This window comes from Strix aluco, chromosome 1 (assembly GCF_031877795.1).
Source record: "Strix aluco isolate bStrAlu1 chromosome 1, bStrAlu1.hap1, whole genome shotgun sequence".
Taxonomy (NCBI): domain Eukaryota; kingdom Metazoa; phylum Chordata; class Aves; order Strigiformes; family Strigidae; genus Strix; species Strix aluco.
Genome location: NC_133931.1, coordinates 40,579,689 through 40,605,331, shown reverse-complemented (window position 1 = coordinate 40,605,331; position 25,643 = coordinate 40,579,689). Strand labels below are relative to the sequence as shown.

Below are 25,643 nucleotides of genomic sequence, written 5' to 3'. Positions count from 1 at the left end.
TTTTTTTTTTTACAAATGCTCTCTACTTGTGATCTGAGATAGGTAACAGGGATTTTAGAATTAAGGAAACTGAAAAATAAGTATTTGAATCCTTAGAGTTTCAATTCAGTTATTTATTAAACATATGTTTCCTAGGTGCAAAAACTCCAAGCTATTTTGAAGCCGATGATGCTGAGACGTCTCAAAGAGGATGTAGAAAAGAACCTGGCCCCCAAAGAGGAAACCATCATTGAAGTTGAGCTGACAAATATTCAGAAGAAATACTATCGTGCTATTCTTGAAAAGAATTTCACATTTCTTTCCAAGGGTGGAGGTCAGGCAAATGTACCTAATCTTTTAAACACTATGATGGAACTAAGAAAATGCTGCAATCATCCGTACCTTATTAATGGTAGGCCTCCTATTTTTCTCCTTATTTGAAAAATGGGTGTAAGGAAGTTCAGTAAATCAGAAATTCTATCCTAGTATGACTTTCTATTTATTCATTAATTTTAAGTAGAAAAGTGAGATAATCTTTTAGGTTCTCTTAGGTATGGATGTCTGCTAGTCAGGACAGCATTGCTTTTGAAGACTTCTGTGCCGCTTTTTTCCAAGGCTTCCTAGACCTGACAGAGTGTTGGTATTACCAAGTTTTCCTTCTGTTACTTCTGACAAACAAGCCTTAAGTTATCACGTGGATTGTTGGATACTGGCATAAATATGGCAATTTTTTCTTCAGACTTACAGTTAATGCTCTGTGGAAAGAAAATAAGGAACTGCCAGATAATGGCTTAAAATTTCTGAATAAAAGTTATAGAGTAAGAAATTATGATCAGGCATGCTTTTATGACCACGTGTTGTTGGTTCGGTTTTCCGATTTAACTAGTCAGATTTGTTTGAATGTCATATTAGACTTGATGAATACTCTTCTGTGATGCTATTGGTTTTAGATCAGGATCATCTATGGCAGGTGCTATATGATGACCCGGCTATAGCTGTCTGAAGTATGCTAAACTGTATGGGTTGGTCAAACCAAATCTTCTCTTTTGAGGATGTAACACAAGCCTCTATACAGGATTGCATTCTACTAGTTTCTTGTTTCCCAACTCCTCTTCCTTACTGTATATGATTTATGATATAGTTGGTTTAATGCTGGTATAAGCTTCATGGTGAAAGACGGTTTAGTTCCAGAACCATATGTGATTTCAGTTTTTTACTGTATGACTTCCATATTGCAGTCCTTACGTGTTTTTCTTGACACTTTTTGTTTAACTTGGGGAAAAATGTCATTGACAAAATGACATCTAATTATATTTCATGCACAAATAATCGTTCCAAAGATTTGATATAGGGTTACTCCAGAGTACTTCAACCCAACCATGCTGGTGAGCTGCTCCGTTTCTAAACTCAGAAGAACATGCAGTAAAGTAGCTTTGTGGTTCTGGTAGGATTTTCTTGTTTGCTTGTTGGTTCTTTGTTTTACACTAACCCATTTTATAAATGAGTTTAACAGAAAAGAGTTCAGGATGTTCAGGTTATGAGCTTCTGAACTTGATGCTTTTTACATATCTCGGTTTTCAGCTAGTTTTAACATTGCCATTATTTTTCCCATATTTCATGTTTGCTAAAAGAAACAAAGTGAATGTTTTGGTGCTACTTTGTTTTGTCAGATAGAGTTCATGAGTAGTACTTGCAGTGTTGCCTACAGCAGCGATTCTTTTCCTTACAAGTGTTGTATCGTTTAGTGTCTGATAGAGACTGCTGAAGTCCAGGTGGCAATATAGAAAATTTCAAGTGGTTTTTGATGACTGTAGTTTAACCTTAATAAAGGGAGGTGGGGTTTTCTCTAGAGCACTTTTGCCTTTACAACATTTTTGTGACTTTTGAACATTTGGGCTTGCTTGGTGTCATGCAGCAACATGACAGATGGGTCAAGCCTTCAGATTTGAGGGGAAAAATAAATAAATCCTGGCTATTATTACTGTGGAGGATGGAACTAAATGAATATGTCCTTTGTAGTTCTAGGACAGAAAATGCTCTTTCGTCCTGTAGTTTACTGAGCCTGAGATTTTGTTTTGTTGATTGGTAATTAACATCTTTGTACTTAGCGTGATGGCACAAGGTTATTGTAGCTCTACCAAGAGGTCTCGCAGTGCTAGTATGTGCGGTGTTGCGTGGTGTTCTCCTGATGAATGATTTGTTGCAGTAGCCAGTTCTCGAGACTTAACTGCTTTTATAAAGGTGTCTCTGAATCCTTCTTGTTTTCTTCTAGGTTTACAGGTTTTGTGGCAAGCAGTACTGCCTGTGTATTTGAATATCCCAGTAGAACACTGCATCTTTTGTTTTGCATAAAAGTTGCAAGCAAGTCTCCTAGATAATCTTCAGTTAAGAACCATCGAAGGTTATATGATGGAAGTGGTATGGTAGGAGTTGAACGTGGAGTGGTTTTTTTTGTTTGTTTCTTGATTGGTAGATCTGTTGTGTGGAGGGGAGAGTGGTGGTCTGCTGAGACTGTCTTTGAGTAGACTTCTAGAGGGAGGGACTGCATTTTATGTATTCTCCAACCAAGTTGGGCAAAGCATTGTCTGTCATTTTTCTTAGAGCTGGACTCCTTGTTTTCTCCCTAGTAACCATCCTCAAGTGTTTATACATTATTCCTCTGTCTCCAAGAGCCAGCAGTGCAGAGTGCCTCTATATTTATATGTTCTACAGTGTTGAACATTGGAAAGGTTTCTTACTCTGTTCCTTATCTCTTCTTGAGCCCTGGAAGCCTCTCCTAACTAGGAGTGGAAGTGGCAGTTTCCTTCATGGACCAAGCACACATTCAAATACCTTCCTTTCATCTCCTACTAAAAATCAACTAGGATAGGAACTAGTGTTACAGACCTACAGGTAACTACATCAAGTAACTTTCAAGTAACAGGCTACTCAGTATACATCACTTAGTTTCAATTGAAGCAGAAATGAAAAAGATGGGGCAGCCTTTTACAGGGTTTAGCTAGGATAGGTTTATTGAAAGAGCAGATTTTTGGAGGTCATGGTCTGTTATGGAAGTGGGTCTTGCTGAGACCAAACTCTGATCCTGAAAAGTCGCCATTCATGAGACCTGTTTGTGGGTTTATTGTGGTGCACTTGGCTTAGGTGGTTTGCTTTTGCAGGTGCTGAGTTTGCATATTGGTTTACTTCATAGTAGTGAAACTTAAATTTGGATATCACAGTTGAGTAAGAAATAAATGATGTAACCAAGAAAGATCAGTGAAGTTACTGTTATATGAACTACTTGCCAGCCTATTATATCCTGAAATTGCCTAAGTTCAGTACAGAATCTGAGATTTACTACCCAAAATTCTGCCCATTTTACAAACTGGGAAGTTGAAGGGAACTTGAAGGAGTATCTGACTGTACTAATTTGACATAGGTTTATTTTTCTTATGTGCAAACCATTAGGATCAGTAATGCTTGGAGTAGGGAATCCAGATAAGGAAAATTCAGGAATGTAAAACTACCTTCAAGTGTGGTCATATCTTGAGTCCATTAAGTTCTGTAAAAGGTAGTAGTGGAAGTGTATTGGGTAATGCAAAGCTGTCAGACAGCCGGCTTAGGGTAGTATCTAGTTAAGACACCACATTACAGTAGGCACTGAACCAGCGATCACACGGGGAGGGTGCGTTTGCATGTTTGTTTACAGGCATCTACTTAGAACTGGGATATGAGCGAGATGCTCAGCGGAAGCCTGGCAGTAAGCTGTTCTTCGCCCCCTCCCCCCACCCTCCCACCTTTCCTTCTGTTGTTCAAAAGCAGTATTGAAGCTGAATATTATACAAATCAGAAATACTTTATAAACTACGCTTTGTTTAAAAAGTAAACAAAAAACAGAGGGACTGAAAAAGACAACTCCAAAGAAGAGTTTATTTGGATGTGAAATAAGCTTAGAAAGAAGATTCCTAACCTTTTACATAGCCAAGAGTAGTAATCTGATAATTCTTGGAATAGCCCACTGTTTGTAGAAGTGACATAAAAAAATTGAAGAAAAGCATAGGAGAGGTTGAAGAGAAAGCTTGAACTTGGTCTGTAGTCTTCAGGTAATGAGCAGTACAAGGAAATATTTGCTGCTGTGCATATCATTCATAGGCAAAAGGAGTGGCAAGAAAGAACTCTTCACTAATTCTGGAAAGAATATATACATTGGATAGCTTCATCAGACTCAACAAAAAAATACATTCAGGGAGAAAAGAAAGCTAAATAGAAGGTAAAATAGTAGTTTCACAGCTGCTTATTTTCCCTGAAATTAGTTTTTTCATTGTTTGGATTTCGATTCTATAATTAATAATGGAAGGAGCATGTCCAGGTCATGCACGTGTTCAAGCCTGGTTTTGGTTTTGGAGGCACAGACTTTAAATGTGATTTGTATTCCTTGTGTTTTCCTGCGGAAACAAGATATTTTTTCTCTCATGTTGCATTTAAAAAAGGACAGAAAATTCTTTTGATCAGTTGGAATATGGTTTAGTTTTTCATCGTTTTTCTTAATTTTTCATTAATTTGTGTGCATCAAATAGTTGTATGAATTTATTTAGGAAAGGGTCTATTCCTATTTAAAAGAGGGAAAAAAAAAGAATGCTCGGTTGCTTTTCATTTATGCTGTATTTGTGTACATGTTTGCTTTAAATTTAAGCTTAATATTTTTTATAAATGTTTATTCACATAACGCTTAAAACATTCCTGCAGTTTCTATAGGGTATTGAAGGCGAGCTCATTGTTTATTAATAAAACCCTTTGCAGTGTTCATGCATTGCTGTCCAATCTTTGCAGGTGCTGAAGAGAAAATTTTGGAAGAGTTTAAAGAAACACACAATGCCGACTCTCCAGATTTTCAGCTCCAGGCAATGATCCAGGCTGCTGGCAAGCTAGTACTGATTGACAAGCTGCTGCCAAAACTGAAGGCTGGTGGCCACAGGGTGCTTATCTTTTCCCAGATGGTGCGCTGCTTGGACATACTGGAAGACTACCTCATTCAAAGACGGTGAGAGCAACAATATAATACAATTCTAAATAAACTGTGCTTTCCGCAGTGGCCACAGTATTTAACCTGTGAGTAATCCATATTGAAAAGGGATGAAATGCAAACACTTTACAGTATTTTCTGTAGTGATCTGACTAGTAGGGAAAAGCATACCTATAAGTTGCAAGGACTGAGATTTTTCTTTCAGGTAGATACAAAGTGACCTCACATCGAGAGCTTTAAACCTCTTAGTTTGCTACTCAGTTAAATGTTTTGGTGTCTCTAGAGTTTTTTAGCTTAAGCCTGAATTTTTATTTCATTCCTAGAAGTGAAAGTCTGTTCTTTACCAAAAGGCACAAAGCAGAAGACAAAGTAGTATGTCTTCCACTGATGAAGTTAGTGGACACAGGAACAGCCACTCAGTTTGTTGTAGTTCTTTTGACCCTATAGTAGCATGTTTTCCCTCTTTTAAATTGCGTATTCTTACAAAGAAACAATGTCATTGCAGTACAGTTGTCCTTATAATGCATCTTTATTTCAGGTACCCATATGAACGAATTGATGGCCGAGTAAGAGGCAACTTGCGTCAGGCAGCTATTGACAGGTTTTCAAGACCTGATTCTGATAGGTTTGTTTTCCTGCTGTGTACAAGGGCAGGAGGTTTGGGCATTAATCTTACTGCTGCTGATACCTGCATCATTTTTGATTCAGACTGGAACCCCCAAAATGACCTCCAGGTAATATTACAAGAGATGATTTTATTGAAAATTTTTCTTTGACTTTTTGCTGTGAAATTTTATTCAGCTGTAAGAAAAATTATCCACTGTCCCTCTCCTAAAAGCATGAAGATTATTATTTATATTGAAAGCAGTAATTTTTAAAGTAAGTTCTCTGTACTGATTATTTCAAATTTTTTTTTTCCTTTTGTCACCTATAACTGAGTATGTGTCTTGGTTCCATCAGGCTCAAGCACGATGTCACAGAATAGGACAGAGCAAATCGGTGAAAATTTACAGGTTAATAACAAGGAATTCTTATGAAAGGGAAATGTTTGACAAAGCTAGCTTGAAGCTTGGCCTTGATAAGGCTGTGCTACAGTCTATGAGCGGAAGAGAAAACGCTACAAATGGGGTGAGAATTAATATATTAAATTGTATGATCAACAAATGCTATGCATGTGTAACAGTTTTCTTACTTGTTTGTGTTTTAACTGGACAATGGTGGTTTTCAGATGGAGTACAGCATGTATGTTAAAGTAGGGTTAATTAAGGGCAAGGCTATGTGAACTGGCTTAGCCTATCTAATGGCTCACTTATTGCCAAAAGGGGGCAGGTGGAGTCATGTTCCCTCAATCCTCATCCATTCTCATCATTCCACCCTTTACATTATGTTGATCTTGGCACTTTTTGGAGTTCTAGTCAGCTTTTTCTGCTGTAGCCTTTTTGTTTTGGACTTTTTTTGCTTTAGCTTTTTGTTCGGTTAGTAAGTTAAATCTGCTCCCAGGAGGAGTTTAGTAGTCATCAGAGCTAAAGTAAAGGGATTCCGTGACAATGAATTATTAAATCGTTTAAACCACTAGTATAACTTCACCCTAAGAATTTAGTTATTCATATTCTTTTAAAGGTGACTTCAGCATGAATGTTTAATTGACCGATACCACATTATCTTAGAGTTTCAGTTCTTAAAATGCTAAATAAGAGAACAGTCAGTCTGATTATGCCATCAGATGTACACACTGGCTGATGTCAGAAAAAACCCAAACCCCTTTTTTACATGTTACAGGTGCAACAGCTTTCTAAGAAAGAAATAGAAGATCTTCTTCGAAAGGGGGCATATGGTGCTCTGATGGATGAGGAAGATGAAGGGTCTAAATTTTGTGAAGAAGATATTGATCAGATTCTCTTAAGACGAACACACACAATTACTATTGAATCTGAAGGAAAAGGCTCAACGTTTGCAAAGGTGTGCATTGACATTCAGAGGAAAATTAATAAAATGTGACCAGGATAGGTAGAAGTAGTGTTAAGTTACCTTCTTGTGTCAGTTTAGTATTTCAATGTATTTGCCTCAGGTATTTTCTTCACAAGGGTTAGGATAACTGTATTTCCAGTCATGATAGTTTCCAGGCTTACTTTTTTCCTTGAAACTACCACTTTATAAGTCCTAAGTATTGTATTTATCAGTGAAAACAGATGTTATTTGTAGCATGCAGTTAAGAAACCAATGCATGTGTTTTCACATTTACTAGGCTAGTTTTGTTGCATCTGGGAACAGGACAGACATTTCCTTGGATGACCCTAATTTTTGGCAGAAGTGGGCAAAGAAAGCTGAGCTGGATATTGATGCTTTAAATGGAAGGGTAAGAGCTTTATGATAGTTCCTAGTACAATTAAATTGAAGATTTTTTTCCCCCTCCTAAATTTCTGTATTTTCACTTTCATTTTAGAATAACCTAGTTATTGATACACCAAGAGTAAGAAAGCAAACCAGACTCTACAGTGCAGTCAAAGAGGATGAACTGATGGAGTTTTCAGATCTGGAAAGTGATTCTGAAGAAAAGCCTAGCACAAAGCCCCGTAGGCCTCAGGACAAATCACAGGGTTATGCAAGAAGTGAATGTTTCAGGGTGGAGAAGAACTTGTTGGTTTATGGGTAAGGATATACAGATTAAATATACTGATTGTGGCTAAAGAACTGAAAATACAGAAATGACATATATGGTAAATAACTCACCCTTCTCTTGGATACGTTCACATAATCTCTTACTGTGTAACCTTTACCTCATTAAGCTGTATACATGCCAGTGAGATATTAAGTTGCTATATGTAAGTTGCTTATATATGTGTTATTTAGCTTAAAGTATCTTGAGTGTCTCACAGATGGCTATGAGCTCACTGGTAAGATATGTAGTTTTGTGATGACGGAATATTTGTTTCTCATAACGTAAAAAATTCCTGAGTTACCGATGTTTAATCTCTTTTTTTCTAAGTGTGGTGGGGAATAACAAAGTGTATTTGAAAAGAACAATGTTCTTGTGAAATCAACAGTCAATCTAGAGGTTTTCAACATAGATTCTGGTATTTTGGCACCAAATTCAGCTATTTGATACTTTATACTTTTCCCCATTGGATTTCCCCATATGAATTTTATCTCTTTGCAAGCAAGTAGCTATATTTGACCGCTGACATGGTGGGCTTCAAAATGACTGTCTTTATTTAAGGAAATTGCATACAAAAATTGCTAGTAGTGGACTTCAAGATCAAAATAAGAATGATTCCCCAAATTCCATGATTGTAGGAACTGGTTGAATTTCCTATTTGTAGCTTACTGGGACCATTAAACATATGTACTTTATTATTTTGAGTGTAGTTCAGTTGCAGCTTTACGAGCAGTGAACTTATTGCCTGTCCTGTAAAATAAACATTCTTAACTCTTTGGTGCTGGAAGTTGGATTCCCTGACGTAACCTGCAAATGCAAAATGCATTAGTGCTAACACAGGAGGTCCCAACTTGCTTGGTACCAGGAGTTAAACTGAAAGTCACAAATTAAAATACCAGTGCCCTGGCTGTGGTATTGAACATATTTTTCTTATAGCTGGGGTCGATGGACTGACATCCTCTCACATGGGCGCTATAAACGTCAGCTAACAGAACAAGATGTGGAAACCATCTGCCGGACTATCCTAGTATATTGTCTTAATCATTACAAAGGGGATGAAAATATCAAAAGTTTCATCTGGGATCTGATCACTCCAACTGCAGATGGGCAAACTCGAGCTCTGGTTAATCATTCCGGTATGTCTATCACAATAAAATAATGATGCTACTAAATAGGAAAGAATTGCTTCAGTCATGCTATGTATTTAGTTTAAACTATAGCCATTCTGACATGTCGTAGGATCTTGTCAGATTTTATGAGTAAGGTGGGCTTTGACTTGGTCCATACTTAAAAGGGAAATCTCCCTCAGACGCTTTGTAGGATGCAGTGCTTTCTCCCTTAAATCAGTTTTGAACAAATATTCCAGCATAATTTTTAAGTGGCACCTACTGCTGAAGTTAATCTCTTTCAAATTGCCATAAATCAGAAAGCTTGTTTCCTTATGGCCATTCAGATTCATGAGAGTTTTTACAAGAAATATTTATGTAACACCATTTTCTGGCTAGCGCTCTGAATTTTTGAAATCTTCACACCTAAATTTGCATGAAAGTTTTGGTTGATTTCATTATTTGCAGTCGTCTGTACTGAATTATGTTGGTGTTCAGTTTTTGGTGGTTGTGCTGCCCACAAAGGAATTAATATAGCAGCAATACTTAGCTTTAAATGTGTGATTGTAATGCAGTTTGGGGTAAGAGCTTTTTTATTCAGGTTGTATAAGAAATATTGGGGCTTTATGTAGGTCTGTCGGCGCCAGTGCCCAGAGGGAGGAAAGGCAAGAAAGTAAAAGCCCAGAGTTCACAGCCAATGCTGCAAGATGCCGATTGGCTCACAACCTGTAATCCAGATGTACTATTTCAAGAAGACAGCTATAGAAAACATCTCAAACATCACTGTAATAAGTAAGTATTAATAATTATTCCATTTAGAGTTTTTTTTACTACATGCTTTTGAGAAGTCCACAACTTCTTTTGGATATTTTTAATAGAACACAGGGCCATTTAGTAGGATGTAAAGGCCATTATTACTTTTTAATTTGGGGATAATCATCTTAACAGATATCTGGCTACTTCTGTAAGCTCTTCTGATCAGCAATTAAAACAGTTCTGAAGAAAATTGTTTTCTACTTACTAAATAAGAATGGAATCAGATGAGGTTATTCTATTTACCATATAAAGGAAAGACTATATCCCTACACTAAGTCTATTTCTCTTGACAACTGGCTATCTTTAAACAAAAGCTATTTGTTTCTTACCCTTCTTGTGGGGTCTTTCAGGCTGATGTCCTTAAAGTTCATTAGATGTTAAACTCAAATATCCAGTTCTTGGTTTCCAGAGTTTCATGTAGTAGTTCATCTATATGTGGGCGTTTCTCTTCTCTTCGTTCTTTTTCTCGCTTCCTCTCTTGCTCTCCACATTACACAGAATATTTCTTCTTTTCTTCTTTGTTTGAGATAAAATTTTGCAGTGAGCTCTCTTACTTCAATCAGTGCCCTGATTTGATTTTTGAAATTCTAAACATGTGACTAAAGTGAAAGCCTTCGGGGATAAAGATAATTGTATTTTGGTTTGGATGTTTTATTGTTGCATGAATGTCTCTTAAGAGTCTCTTAGTTTCTTTTAGCTTTTTTTTTTGCAGTATCTTAGTTATTTTTGTGTCAGCTTCCTTTGATGGTGTCCTGGTTCTCCATCTCAGTTTTGCTTACTGTATTCTCCGTTATAGACACAACCTAACCCTTGTCCCAAAAATATCTTGTTTTGGGATTGGGGGGTGGGTTGTTTGCTTTTTGGGTTTGGAGGGTTTTGGTTTGTTTCGTTTTTAAATTTATACTCTTCGTTGTGCATATACCGTACAGATGTAATGCAGTGTTACTGAAAGGTTGTCACTGCTTTTGTGTTTTTAATATATATTGTGCCTTACTAATACTGTTTATTGCAAAGAAATTATTGATTTGAAAAGTACCTGTGGCCTGTCAATAGGGGGTGTGATGTGAAGGAAGAAAGGCATTTAAGGGGTTTATTAGCTCGTTTCCAGATGCTAACCAAGCTTAGTTCTCAGCTGATGAAAATAGATACTTATAGAATTATGTTAGCAAGTGCACTTCCAAATAAACTGCTTTTTGATTTTTTTCCTAAACTGTTACTCAGATCTGTTATTACATTTCACTTGCTCTTAAAGTAATTAAATTCTTTCCTGTAACATTATTTTAATCTCCCAGGTAACATGTCCTTATTACTTGTTATATCAGTTTGCAGATCAGACTTAGATTCATTTTTAAAATTTGTTTCTGTAATAATACAGCAGAACAATTACAAGGATCGGGAAGACTGATAAATGTGCAAGAATGTTTTCAGTTGCTATCTTTTCTCTTCACTTCCTAGATCCACCAGGACTAAGTGAATTGTAGAAGCAACATGTTTAGCCCAGGTAAAATCAAACAGAGGTGAAAGCCAATTAAATAATCAGAGCAATTTCCTTCAAAAGGTAGCAATAGCAATTGGCTTTATAAGAACTGGTGTCCTGTCCTTATGTAACATGTGTGCTGTTTTAATGGATAGGACTCCTGAAAGGTGCAAAGAGCCTCTGGTTTTTGGTTGATGTCGGGTTTTTTTCCCTGCTCCTCTTCTTTGGCTTTGATGTAACAGCTGTTATTGCTTAATATTAAGATGATAGAGACCCTCAACAGCTTATTTACATAGCCACACAGGGAGCAGGGACACCTTACTGGTCCCAGTTATCATGCATACAAAAAGAAGCATGTCTGACATGTTTTGAATTGCAGACATGACCTTCATTCAAATCCCTGCTCTTCCGAGGTTTGCTTGAATAACACGTGTAAAAACGGGTATTGCTCCGGTTGCATCAGATCTCTAATGAGGAGCTCTCAAAACTGGTGGTGGTCTAAATTTTTCATGCAAGTGGGTGATCAGATTACTGCCTCCCTGGTCACCCTTGCTGTTCCAGGAGCAGCAGTAATTCAACAGTTGCTGTGATGGATTTGGGTACAGTGAGAGGGCAGGTTGAGTAATCTCCATTTTAGCTGTTACTGATTTTACTTCGTGAACTAGGCAGCAGGGGGTGCCCTGAATTGGGTAAACATAAGAGTGCAGGATTATTTTCAGGTAGATACTTTTTCTACAGAGATGACCTCTTTCCTAGTCTCCTTGAAAAGCCAGTCTGCCATTCTGTCTCCCGCCAGCTTCAAGTGTGACCACAACACCTGACGGTGCTTCCAAAACCGACTGTAGTATTGCAGAAATGGGGAAAAATAAACATGGGAAATGAAGATTTTTCACTTCCTTGTAGCAGTTAGGTTGTGCACAGGTAAAATTAAATAGCAGTTTGAACTATAAAGAGTAAAAATAGTTAATATCTCCCAAGGGAAATGGGGGATTATTTTTTCCCCCCATTCTCGGAAGCAAAAAGTTGTATAATCTGAAAAACCTGACATTCCATATTGAGGGTTTATTGTAAGGTAGTAAAACCAGATTTTATATCTCGTTTATTCCTACAACTTCTGATGTGCTTCCAAAAATGGTATTAAGGCAGCAGCTGAGGAAATTTTATGAGATAATGAAGCAGAACAGTTACTGAAAGCCATCTGCTCAGTTGTTTACAAACTTGCTTCAATACTTCAGAGGCAGTGGTAGAGTACGTGTCTAAACTTCACAAGCTGCACTAGGTAGAACTAAATGAAATGCGCCGGGGCTGGGCTGAGCTGGGTCCCTCTCTGTGCAGTGTAAGCGGTTGCCAGGCAGGCCTGTTGGAAGCCAGCAGAAAGCACCACACAGAGGTGATTATGTGCCACCATCTGTCACGCTTCAAGCCTACCATACAGCATGGCTAATCAGCCTTGGCAGGATGATGGATGAACAGCAGCAGCTGCCAAAAGCCACTGTTGGCAAACAGTCCTGAAGTTAAGAACTTTTTCCCCCCTCTGCCTTCCTCTCCAGGGTCCTGCTGCGTGTCCGCATGCTCTACTATCTACGACAAGAAGTTATAGGGGACCAAGCAGACAAGATCTTAGAGGGTGCTGACTCAAGGTTAGTGCAAGTGCAGGTTTATTTCTTGCTTTATGATGCTGGCTTTTATAAAGTACAAATACTATAATAATGCAGCGTTTAAAGGTTGTCACACTTTATCTCTTAAATGTCTGTTCTCAAGCAGCCTTATTATTTTATCAAGCGCAGTGGGTAATTTTCTTGGGGGAGGAAACAATGTGGGAAATGACAGAAGCGGATTTTCGGTTCTGCTAATACTGAAGGATTATTCTATCTCAATTTTAAAATTTTTTTTAAATAGACCTTAAATGAACCATATTTGGATAAACATTGGCATTCCATTCCCATAATAGCCTAATGTTGGGGTTTTTTGTTGTGGTTTGTTTTTTTGGGTTTGTTTTGTTTTGTTTTAACAACCCTAATTATTTTTGAAGGAATTTCAATTTCTGTGTTGTGTTTTGGTGGGCTTTTTCCCCCTCAAAATTTGTATTTACAGAACAGTGTGAACCACTTTTTTTAAAAAAAAAAAAAAAAAAAAAAAAAATCTTTGTCCAGTAATACCTTTGAGAATGTATATAATGCTGTCTTCACAGTGAAGTAGATGTATGGATACCTGAGCCATTCCATGCCGAAGTTCCTGCAGACTGGTGGGATAAAGAGGCAGATAAATCCCTTTTAATTGGAGTATTCAAACACGGTAAGTGATGTCTCACTCTGAACAAAACTCAGTTGTAAAGCTTTCTGTGTGTAGGACTGTTCAGTCATAATATTAACAAGTATTGTTCCAAAGAACTGTTGGCTTGTATCTCCCTTTTTTTCTTGCCTGCATTAAAAACCTAATATGAGCTGTAAATATCAGATGCTGTTTTTAAATGTTTGCAGAACATTTGAGAAGAAAACATTACTTTCTTGGCTGTAAATAAAACAAAACCATATTTGTTTAAATAATAGCCAAATAGTAAGATAGATCTCCATAAACTTTGCTTCCAGCACTGCTTCACTTGCTAACTCTGCCAACCAGTGTCAAAGTGGACGGTGGGCTTAACCTCTGCTATTAATCTGTACAAGTGCCTCCTGGGCTTTGTTCCAAGCAATATTTCACAAATGTCAGTGTTGAGAACTCCCGGCTCCCTTGAGTGGGATGCAGCCTTGTTAACTTTGAAAGGCTGGGGATGCAGAGCTGGCATGATATATACAGTGAGCGATTCCTGATTATAATCCCAATTCTCTGGAGGTCGCAGAGGTATTCTCAGCAGCCCAGCCTGACTAAAGGGGAGAATGATGGCTTATAAAACCTTTCATGATTACAGTTTGGCTTGAGGCTCTACAGCAGTTAGGAGCAGTGTGTTGTAGTACAAATCCTAATTGAATTGTGCTGTTCTGCCTATGTACAGCAGCTCTGTTTTGTGGGCTCAGCTGAGGCAAGTCTTAGTCTAAAAATCATTTTCCTGCAGTGCACTGTTGGGATCTGCCATTTTCCATCTAGTCAACTTGGGCAGTAAAAAAGCAAACAGCAGTTTGAAAACCATAGAGGGAACAGTGTCATTTTACTGACATGCATCATCTTAAACCTAGTAAGACAGGTTCGTTGGCCTTACGGATAACCCGTGTATACAGCATTTTTGCAGCCTACACTGAGGCTTCCAGCGGGGCTGAAGCTACAGAAAATGTGTGTGTGTGTGTGTCTGTGTGTTTCCATTTGCATCTGCATGTTTCCAGTAGGGAGTGTTGAATGTGGAGAACCACTTTGAAAGTCATATAGGAAACTTAAAGAAGTTTTCCATGTGTGAAAAATTTTTACTTTACCTTATAAAGATGTTAAATGGAATGCTTTCTTCAGTATCTTACTATTTCTTAATATTTATTGATGTGAAAATGTTTTTGTGCTGATGGAATTCATCAGTATGAAAAAATTTCATTACAGGAATGAAAAAGTTGTTTCCAGCAGGGTGGCAGCTCCTTTGTTTTATTTAAAAATAAATAAATGAGTCCAGAAAATTGTACTTCTACTGCCTAAACCTATTCTATTCGCAGCTGGTCATAGCTTTTAAAAAAAAATTGCCTTCCGCTCTGCACACAGGTTATGAGAAGTACAATTCTATGAGAGCTGATCCAGCGCTGTGCTTTCTGGAACGGGTTGGCATGCCTGATGCAAAGGCCATAGCTGCTGAACAGAGAGGGACAGACATGTTAGCAGATGGCGGTGATGGGTAAGGAGGACATGAAAAAATTAATAAACTTTATCAGCATTGTATATGTTGGCATGAGTTCATATGTCATATTTTGCTTACATCTCGCCTGAGGATCTGAAGTGATCATATGATGTAAAAAGTACATAGAATTGTTTACACAGTTGAGCATGAAATATAAATGTGTAACTTGGTACACCATGCTGATGGCTTTTGTAGCTTTTTAGCTCTTGTCCAGAAAATCAGCACCCTCTCAGAAATGATATATTTCTTGAGAACATTTCTTTTAAATATTTTATAGTGGTGAATTTGACAGAGAGGATGAAGATCCAGAATATAAGCCAACCAGAACTCCTTTCAAGGATGAAATTGATGTAAGAACTTCCAACTTTCTATAATTACAAATATATATAATTATAACTGATTCTCCATGTTTATCTTAATGTGCAGCTCTTAAGTTTGAGACCTACCAGATAAACACACCTTACAAAGATTGTTTGCTGCTGTGTTTGAGAGATGACATACTTTTCTCCTGAAATGATAACATGGTCAAAACTGAAAACTAAAATAATTTCTGTCTTCTCCCCAAGGAATTTGCAAACTCACCTCCGGAAGACAAAGAAGAGTCCATAGAAATACACCCAAGTAAGACTATAGCAAAGAAATCAAAAAGGCAAAAAGGGACAATTTAGTGAAAGGTGGACTATTTGTATTAGCACGAGGGGATAGGTGGTGTTTTGAGAAAACACCACAGTAAACTTTTTACTGCCAAATCTTTTCATGCTTCACATCTTTCAAAACAATTATTTACTGTCTTTGAATAATCCACATTATGGCTTTCTGGGTTTCTAATTACGTAGTAGAAATTGTGATGATAGAGACCGGATGTTTCATAATGCAGCCGTTGATGTGTTTGCCGAGATAATCTTGGAAGTTATAGATATGTTGTTTCCTCAGTATGGAGGAAAATTGCCAAGTTTAAGTGAGAATAATAAAGTGGGAAATCATAAGCGTAGGTGTTTCCTCAGAGGCAGAATGATCTTCCTAGTAATATATTTAAAGATGCATTGCATTAATTTAAATACTTAGAGTATTCATAGTATGTTTGCATTCATAATATTGAATAATAATGCTTGATGGTTATCTAAATGCTTCACAAGCATTTCTGATTTCTTGGATTTGGATGGTTTGGTTCTATTTTTTTATCTCCTGCCAATGTAGTTACCCTGTTTTTAATTTGTTATGCACCAATATTAATGAGGCATATGTTCTTATCTGATAAGACAGGACTCCAGTTATAGCCATAGAAACTCTGAAATGTTTAGTGGTGTTTTTGTAGTGCACTCATACTTCTCTGTTCTCTAGACAAGCACAGTGAAAGCAATGCTGAGTTAGGCCAACTCTACTGGCCCAACACTTCAACCCTGACTACCCGTCTGCGTCGCCTCATTACTGCCTATCAGCGCAGCTATAAAAGGCAACAAATGAGGCAAGAGGCACTAATGAAGACTGACCGCAGGAGACGTCGGCCTCGGGAAGAAGTGAGGGCACTAGAAGCAGAAAGGGAAGCTATAATAACTGAAAAACGACAAAAGTGAGTTTCTTAGTGATATCTTTCTTTAACTCTCATTTGAGCTTGTATATCACCAGTACCGCTCTTCTGTTTTGAAAGAATAAACTAAGGGGGGTTTGGGGCATCCAAACTATGTGTGGACTCTTGGTTTGTTCAGTGGCCTCACTTACCTTGCTTCTTCCTTGACTAGATGGACAAGAAGAGAAGAAGCTGATTTTTATCGTGTGGTGTCTACTTTTGGAATTATTTTCGATCCTGTAAAACATCAATTTGACTGGAATCAATTCAGAGCGTTTGCCAGGCTTGATAAAAAGTCCGATGAAAGCTTGGAAAAGTATTTTAATGGCTTCGTGAATATGTGTAGACGAGTGTGCCGAATGCCAGTCAAACCGGATGATGGTAAGTTTTAACTGACTGTAGAAATCAACATGACTGCTATGAGACAGTGGGACTGTTGAAACTTCACGTCCAGCTGTAATGATTTCAAAATGGGTGTACATTTAATTGATGTTAAAAAATACAAATTGGTGTTATTGCAGAACCGCCTGATCTTTCCACTATGATTGAGCCGATCACAGAAGAGCGTGCTTCTAGAACTTTATATCGCATAGAACTGTTGCGGAAAATCCGTGAACAGGTTCTCCATCACCCGCAGTTGGGGGAGAGGCTAAAACTTTGTCAGCCAAGCTTGGACCTGCCAGAGTGGTGGGAGTGCGGTAAACATGACAAAGACTTACTGATTGGTGCTGCTAAACATGGAGTCAGTAGGACAGATTATCACATTCTGAATGATCCTGAACTCTCTTTTCTTGAGGCTCACAAAAACTTTGCTCAAAACAGAGGGACAGGTAATGCAAATACTGTCTCTTCTGTAAACCCTCTGGGTGCTGGCTGCAGTCAAACACCACCTATTGTCCCATCCACACCAGTACAAGAAGAAAAGACTACAGAACAAACCGAATCTAAAGCTGAAGTGTCTGAAAATCCAGCAGCCAAAGAAAAGTCTGATATCAAAGAGGAGACAGATATTGCAGATAAGGACACTAAACCGGACTGTGATGCTGAGGCTGAGCCTGGCTCTGTTAAATGTGAATTGAAAGACATAGAAATGAGTACAGATGTAGATCCAAAATCTATTTCTGAGAAAGGTTCGGAAGAAGACGAAGAGGAGAAACTGGATGATGATGATAAATCAGAAGAATCCTCCCAACCTGAAGGTAACGCGTTGGTCAGATCAATTCTGTGTGCTTAGCATGAGCCCCACAGCTGTTGTAACTTCTGCCAGCTGGTAAGTGGCACACAGAAGCCGTTACAGAGCTTGGGATGGGCTACATGTAGCAGTTCCTCTGTCCTTCCACGTATCAGGTGGCTAGATAAGCTTTCATAAAAACTGTCCAGCATCAGCGGGGTATTCCCCCACAAGGGATGATTTCCAACAGAGCTTACTGAGCCAATAAGCATAGTCTCTGTGCCAAATGCAGAAGGCTAAGGCTCTGCTGTAGTAATTGCTGAACAAAAGCCCAAGTTGGAAATGTTGTGTCAAGCCTAGTTGTCTTAACCTATCTAGTTAGGTTGACATTGGGAGGTTGGGAACTTTTGTAGTTAATGCCTGGTCATGGTTGTTATTCAGCAGGAGCAGTTTCTCAGGGTAAGAATTTTGATGAAGAAAGCAATGCCTCTATGAGTACCGCAAGGGATGAAACACGCGATGGATTCTACATGGAAGATGGGGATCCCTCTGTGGTTCAGCTGCTTCATGAGAGAACATTTGCCTTCTCATTCTGGCCTAAGGTTGGTTAGGGGTGGAATGGCACGTGTCTTTTTCAATACAAATAAAATATGGGAAGTCTGTTTGCAAAACAGCAGTGAGCTTTGTATGATTCTGCACTTCTAGTGGGCAAAGGACTTTTTTCTGTGAATGATTTGTGGAGTAGCATTTTATTCTTCAATTTCATATAAATCAGCAGAGGAAATTAAATGAATTGCTTTACTGTAAATAGTGTCATTTAGTAAAACAACAAACTACTGACAGACATGAGTTCCTCATAGGCTCCATAACTGTATGTCAGCAGAATCACACCTCTCGCACCTCTGTTGATGGAACCAAGCTCACAATTTTGAATTACGGATTTTGTTTGCAGAGCAATCCGCAGTGTTGAGAGCAGACATTTTGTAAGATCACCTTTTCATTTTGGGGTGAGGATATTGTTGAGAAGAGTATTGGTGACCTACATGATCTAAGCCATTATGTAATGTTGACAGATGTAATTGTGTTAAGGTATCCTGCAGACATAAGCAGCAGTTTGAGATAGGATAAAGCTATGTCTTAATTTTCTGCATTGTTAACAAAATATCTAATATGAAATGTTTTTAAAAATACAAAACCGTAACCTCATAATAAATCCATACATAATTTAGTACACTCCTTTGCAGTAAGGGGAGAGAGAGGAATAAAGTAGTAATAGTCTTAAGCTTACTAATCACCATAACAGGGCCATCTGGTTTGGGACGGGGGGGGCAGGGCGGGGGGACCTTGCTCTTAATAGGCTTATTCCTGGGGAAAGCAAGCAGTCTGTTGCAGCTGCTGAGATTTGCTAGTGGCTTTTGCACTGTTTTGCTGTTCAGGAAGCTAACTGATGCTCATATTCCCTAACCGGCAGTATTTCTCATAGTTCTGAAGTTTCTACTACTTCAGGCAGGCTAGCGTAGAATGTGTTTGAATACTGAAACAGAAAAAAAATCAAATGATAGTCATCATCTTTGTTTTCAGCATGTATTTTGGAAACGTGGACTAAAATTCCAGTCATAGTGTAAAAGTAAAACAAAAAATCCTTCATCAGTATAGGTTCAGCATAAGTAGACTAATAAACATAATTAGAGATTTTTAGCGTGCACGCTTCAGTGAAATTTGAAGTGATAATGGGCGTGGAATGAAAATTGACATTCATTAGATGTCCCTAGGTTGGTGCCCATTTCATAATGTTGAACTTTATTAATAGTGACGCTAATGAGGATCCACTTCCTAGGACAGAATTGCAGATCCAGCCTCTTGGATCTCAAGAACTGCAGCTTTAAGATACTGATTGCAGATGTTTTTATTTTCCCTTCCTAACTGTTGATTTTGCGAACTACTGAAGTTTTGCAGTGTAAAACAATAGTGAGTTTCTGTTAAATTTGTCAGTTGGTACAGAAAACTTGGTCTGTCTTTCTCCTTCCCCCCAATACAAATGCAGCTTTTAAATTCTAGTGATGGTTTATTCTACAAAGTTGTCTGTGTATTAGCTTCTTGTAAGGTGATCAGTTTATCCTGACCTGCAGGAATAGTTTGTTTTGAATGTATTTCTTCAGTTTTGGAAGCTGGACTGTGTCATTATACTCATTTGAGTTTAAAAGGCGGCTTTCACACTGAAGGTTCATTACGTACTTTTCCTTTCTGCAGGACCGAGTAATGATCAACCGATTAGACAACATCTGTGAAGCAGTGCTGAAAGGGAAGTGGCCAGTAAATAGGCGCCAGATGTTTGATTTCCAGGGGCTCATACCTGGGTATACTCCAACAGCTGTGGACAGCCCTCTACAAAAAAGGAGCTTTGCAGAGCTCTCTATGGTTGGTCAAGCCAGCGTCAGTGGCAGTGAAGATATCACCGCTTCTCCTCAGTTATCAAAGGCAAGGCTTCATCTTTCTCTTTCTTACCTAAAACGTTTTATCTTGCATGCCCTTCTTTTGCATAATAGGAAAAAAGAATTATTTAAATAAAATGGGAAAAATATGAAAGTATTTCTTTGAATAAAATGAAGGCTTTGTTTTCAGAGTTACATGTTTGGACTTTTGTTTTAAATTCAGCATAGCGAACAGAGCTTTGCTGATGTTTGGAAATGCTTGTTTTTCATTAGGAAGATGCACTCAATTTATCAGTTCCACGTCAGAGGAGGAGGAGACGAAGAAAGATTGAAATTGAGGCTGAGAGAGCTGCCAAAAGGAGAAATCTTATGGAAATGGTTGCCCAGTTACGTGAGTCTCAGGTGGTCTCAGAAAATGGACAAGAAAAGGTTGTAGATTTATCAAAGGCCTCACGAGAGGCAACAAGTTCTACCTCAAATTTTTCATCTGTTACTTCAAAGTTTATCTTGCCTACTGTCTCCACACCCGTGTCTGATGCCTTTAAAACTCAAATGGAGCTGCTGCAAGCAGGTCTTTCACGCACACCCACAAGGCATCTACTAAATGGCTCTTTAATAGATGGAGAACCACCCATGAAGAGGAGGAGAGGAAGGAGGAAAAATGTAGAAGGGCTTGATCTGTTATTTATGAGCAACAAACGGACATCATTGACTGTAGTAAGACAGCAACCTTTTTGTCTCATATTTGTTCTTCTGTGTCTAGTACTTTCTGAATGTGAGTTTAAAGTGTTGTTACACTCTCCCTAATAGTAATGTACAGTTTTTACCCAACCAGCTTTTGCTTTGTGTTTAGAGCTGTTACTTTTGAACCAAACAAAATGTTGTTCACATCAAGTTTTTACTCCTTCAAAAAGACTTTTTTTTTTAAACAACATATAATGTATTTATAACAACATACGTTTTGAAGCTTAAGTATGTCTTACTGTGTAGAAGTGGGAAGGTGTTGGGGGCCGTTAACTGGAAATGCGCAAAAACAGCTCTGTCTTTAGCTGTTATGTTCTTTAATGTTCAAGGATGCTAAACTTACAAAATTCCCTAATGCAACAGTATTGCTTTACATACTATGAATATTTAAACCCCATTAACTCTTGCATATGCAAAATCTCCTTGAGCATTTAGCTTTAGTCTCTGAAATTATTTCTCCCAAGTAACTGTTCCCTTGAAGTGAGAATTAATACAGATATTAATGTTCTCAGGAGGATGCAGAAGTGACCAAAGCTTTTGAAGAAGATATGGAAGCCCTACCAGCAAGGAACATTCCATCTCCTGGTCAACTGGACCCAGACACTCGCATCCCTGTAATCAATCTAGAGGATGGGACCAGGCTGGTGGGAGAGGATGCTCCTAAGAACAAGGATTTATTTGAATGGCTTAAGCTGCATCCTACTTATGCTGTAGATATGCCAAGTTATGTACCAGTAAGTATGTGATTCTAAAAGCATTGTTGTATTATATTAATACAGAAGTTAGTTTTACAGAAGTCAAAGTGAATTTCCTTACATTGGGCATAGTCATTGGATTTTGTAACTGTTGGTTTTCTGTAGATGTTTTCAGCCACACTTACTATAATATTTAAAAACCCAAGTGGCACTAGGGTTTATGGGTTGCTTTTCCTTTCTTAATATTTGTATATAACAATGTGTTAAAACAGTGTTTGTGTTAAGCTCTGCAGAATTTATTCATCTGATAAGAAAAAAAGATTTTTCTGAGATAATCTGAGTGTAATTGGTCCCTTCTTAAAATTGTTATGAGGAGTTCCATGATTAGTGATCTTTGTCAAGAAAATGAAGAACTAAAAAGCAATACATATCTCTTCTTTCCAGAAGAGTGCAGATGTGCTGTTTTCCCCATTTCAGAAGCCGAAACAAAAACGACACAGATGTCGAAACCCTAATAAACTGGATATAAACACCTTGACAGGAGAAGAAAGGGTACCTGTTGTAAATAAACGAAATGGAAAGAAGGTAAAAATTAAGTTAGTTTGCTGGAGGTCTTTAATAATGTCTTTAAATGCGGAAAGCAGGTTTTCTACTCCAAGCTTTCTTTTTAAAAGTTTAATAATTTGGTGCTGGCAGTTATTCTTACTGGAATGTACCACACAGTTCCTGTAATTCCTTCTTTGCTCTTCTGATATGTTCATATTAATCACTTGAGTAAATAACTCCTACTTTCTGTATCTGTATAGCACATTTTTTCCTTCAATCAGATATGAATTTCATTAGTAGCCCTGCCTAAGCTGCAGCATTTTACTATGTTTTTTTAAAACAGGATCTTCTCAATTCTGGGATCATTAGCTGGTTTCTATGTAGTCTTCCACAGTCTGAACAGGAAGTCTTTACTGCCCTCCTTCAGAGATGAAAGTGCACAGATAGAAAATGTCCATATAAATAGTTGTTTGGTTTTGCTTGGTTTGTTTGGGTTTTTTTTAAAGTATTAACCTTGTCTTTTGCATTAGATGGGTGGAGCTATGGCCCCTCCAATGAAGGACTTGCCAAGATGGCTGGAAGAAAATCCTGAATTTGCTGTTGCTCCAGATTGGACTGACATTGTTAAACAGTCTGTAAGTGAAACTCTCATTCCATGCTTCACTGTAGATTATAGCACGGGAAAGCTGAAGGCTGTGTAAATTAATTATTAAGTTTTTATCTTGTAGCTGCTTTTAAGCTGAGGAAATTGTAGTGTCTGGGTGGGAGTTACCCAGCTTGGGGAGGATGGTGATAGGAGGCTGCTGCAGAAGGGGTTTGAAGTACACTCGAAAAATCAACTGCAATAAGGCAGACTTCAGCACTTGTTTTGCATTATTTCTTTCTTAAAAGCAACAATCCTTAATAAACACAGGTATTCATACATTAGGAACTATTAAGAAGATACTTGTCATATTCGTAAGAGAAATAAAATTCATCATCTTGGTAACAGGCACTGTCAAAGGATTAGGTTTTTTGCCTTTTATTTTACAATAGTTCTTTGAAAATAAAGGGTACAATTCTGCAAGTACTCATTTTAATAAAATATTCTATACCAAAGTTCATTGTGAAGTACAAAGGTATAAACTCGTAACTGCAGTATTATCAGGGTGGTGGTTTTTTTGATGAAGCTACAGAGTTTCAGTGTGTGTTGTTTTACTGTTGTGTTTAAATGTAAAAAAGTCTGTGACACTGCTTTCTTCAGTTTTTCTTATATGTTCCACTGCCATTCACTTTAGTAGCTAGCTAGTCACAATTTGCCAGGGTTGGAAAACAAACCACTTTCGGAGTATGCTGAAATCCCTTCTGTTTCTCCCATCGTCATCAGTTAACTGCTGAAAGCTATAAAAACTGATTGAGAATAAAGCTTGGTTTTTCACATCCCCTTTTCAGGGTTTTGTTCCGGAGTCCATGTTTGACCGTCTTCTCACTGGACCTGTTGTGAGGGAGGAAGGAGCAAGCAGAAGAGGAAGAAGGCCAAAAAGTGAAATTGCCAAAGCAGCTGCAGCAGCTGCTGCTGTAGCATCAACTTCGGGAATCAACCCACTACTAATGAACAGTCTGTTTGCTGGAATGGACCTCACAAGCCTCCAGAACCTACAGAACCTGCAGTCTCTCCAGCTCGCAGGCCTCATGGGCTTCCCACCAGGGCTAGCAACAGCTGCTGCTGCTGGGGGGGATGCTAAAAATCCAGCTGCCATGTTGCCTCTGATGTTGCCAGGGATGGCAGGATTGCCCAATATGTTTGGACTAAGCGGATTGTTGAATAACCCGATAACGGCTACTACTGGAAATGCCACTACTGCTTCCGGTCAAGGAGAGACTGAGGATGGCGCTTCAAAAGCTGAAGAGAAGAAAAATGAGAATGAAGAGGAGAACAAAGACTCTGAGAAAAGCACAGACACTGTTTCTGCTACTGACTCTGCGAATGGATCTGTCAGTGCTGCTACTGCGGCGACTACCGCCACTGCCACCACTACCACCACCACCAACACTGGATTGCCCACAAACCCTCTGGCCTTCAATCCTTTCCTGCTGTCTACCATGGCTCCTGGCCTCTTCTATCCATCTATGTTTCTACCTCCAGGACTGGGAGGATTGACTCTGCCCGGTTTCCCAGCACTAGCAGGACTTCAGAACGCAGTGGGCTCCAACGAAGAGAAGGCTACTGACAAAACTGAAGGAACTGCCTTTAAAGATGAAGAAAATCTCGAAGGCAGTGATGCAGAGGAGAGCCTTGATAAAACTGCAGATTCCTCCGTTTTAGAAGATGAAATAGCACAGGGTGAAGAATTAGACTCACTTGATGGGGGGGAAGAAATAGAAAACAATGAAAATGATGAATAACCAGTACCAGTTACAGTTAAAGTGTTTTAAACTTTTGACAAGTGGTAGTCCTACTGTTTACACTCACAGTTAATGTCCATACTTAGTTTTTATAAGCTGTTCTGTAACATAGTGTAGCAAAAAAAAAAAAAGTTCAAGTCATGTTATACAGATGTGTCAAAAGGTATCTTGGTCATTAAGTATTGTGCAGTGCATTATTTATTATCCCTAGGAGAGATGAAATTTGAGAGGTGATCATGTCTTTTTAAGGAAATTGACATAATGCTCTGCTTTTTTTTTCTTTTGGTACCATTGGTATTATGAATTAAGCAGCAATTTGTAATCAAGTGGCACTAATAGAAGGAAGTGCTGCTTAAAGGAAGGATGAAGTTATATATTTAATTTTTTATTTTTATTTTTTTTTTTGCTGTGAAGGTCAAGATGAAATTTACCATACATATCGTACTCGCGCTTCATTTTGACTGTATGGGAGTTCACCCGCTCACATGCGCGCACACACCCACACACACACTCTCTTTCTGACAATCTTCATGATAGTGTGAATGTCTCTGTCTTGAGACACAGCAATAATAAGGCAGCTGTTGAATGTGAAGAGTACCTTTTGGAAATTAACCCGCGGAGAAGGTTCTTACAGGATAAAGCTACAGTTTAATCGTCTCGTGATCTTGTAATGCACTGGTATAAACAAAAAGAAAAAAATCAGGTACCTTTTTTTAAATTAAAGGACTTTGTTACTTTAGCCACAAAGCTAAACAGCATTACCTCAACTCTAAACTAGCCTTGAAGTTTACAGACATGACTTTGTAAATGTATTGTTTTTCTTTGTTGTGATGTCTTTTTATTTTTTTTCTTTGGAAACTGCTATCATGTAAGATAAGATGTAAATTGCTGCCAACTGTAGTAATGATGCTTTTAATAAAAGTGACCCATGATATGCAGAGATGTAATTATAGAATGTAGTGTTTAGGGACGTCAGAACTGATGTTCACTTTCTGTATTTGCATTGTGGCTTTTTCACAGCATTTTTCTGCTATATTCTTTATAGATTAGTGGCTTTAAATGCTGGACTGATCATCTTCAAGGGACTAGGCAGGAAGAAAAACCTTGAATTACCTTCATATTTTCCACTCTTAAGTAACTCTACAGAAATGCACACTAAAAACCCTACTTTACTCCTTCAAAGGGCCATGAGAGGCTGAGAATACTTTAAAATGTGTTCAGCATGTGATAATGTGGTACACTAAAGAACAAAAGGG

The 25,643-nt window shown here is 38.2% G+C and overlaps 1 protein-coding gene across 5 annotated transcripts in view; it reads left to right on the top strand.

Moving 5' to 3' along the window:
* Positions 1-25,325, top strand: part of CHD7 (chromodomain helicase DNA binding protein 7) — a 133,430-nt gene extending 108,105 nt beyond the window's left edge. For 3 of the 5 annotated variants that reach the window (XM_074818577.1, XM_074818540.1, XM_074818548.1), the window contains 24 exons: positions 136-391; positions 4,789-4,999; positions 5,520-5,715; positions 5,942-6,109; positions 6,761-6,940; positions 7,227-7,337; positions 7,425-7,630; positions 8,574-8,773; positions 9,376-9,535; positions 12,587-12,676; positions 13,228-13,331; positions 14,715-14,844; positions 15,125-15,197; positions 15,414-15,468; positions 16,189-16,417; positions 16,587-16,795; positions 16,936-17,613; positions 18,027-18,187; positions 19,836-20,063; positions 20,291-20,734; positions 21,274-21,495; positions 21,901-22,041; positions 22,533-22,637; positions 23,434-25,325. In XM_074818577.1, the coding sequence (XP_074674678.1) occupies positions 136-391; positions 4,789-4,999; positions 5,520-5,715; positions 5,942-6,109; positions 6,761-6,940; positions 7,227-7,337; positions 7,425-7,630; positions 8,574-8,773; positions 9,376-9,535; positions 12,587-12,676; positions 13,228-13,331; positions 14,715-14,844; positions 15,125-15,197; positions 15,414-15,468; positions 16,189-16,417; positions 16,587-16,795; positions 16,936-17,613; positions 18,027-18,187; positions 19,836-20,063; positions 20,291-20,734; positions 21,274-21,495; positions 21,901-22,041; positions 22,533-22,637; positions 23,434-24,387 (5,511 nt within the window). In that variant the 3' untranslated portion in view covers positions 24,388-25,325. The remainder of the gene's footprint in view (positions 1-135; positions 392-4,788; positions 5,000-5,519; positions 5,716-5,941; positions 6,110-6,760; positions 6,941-7,226; positions 7,338-7,424; positions 7,631-8,573; positions 8,774-9,375; positions 9,536-12,586; positions 12,677-13,227; positions 13,332-14,714; positions 14,845-15,124; positions 15,198-15,413; positions 15,469-16,188; positions 16,418-16,586; positions 16,796-16,935; positions 17,614-18,026; positions 18,188-19,835; positions 20,064-20,290; positions 20,735-21,273; positions 21,496-21,900; positions 22,042-22,532; positions 22,638-23,433) is intronic. The other 2 variants (XM_074818558.1, XM_074818567.1) reach the window with 2 other exon arrangements.
* Positions 25,326-25,643: the final 318 nt, after the last annotated feature.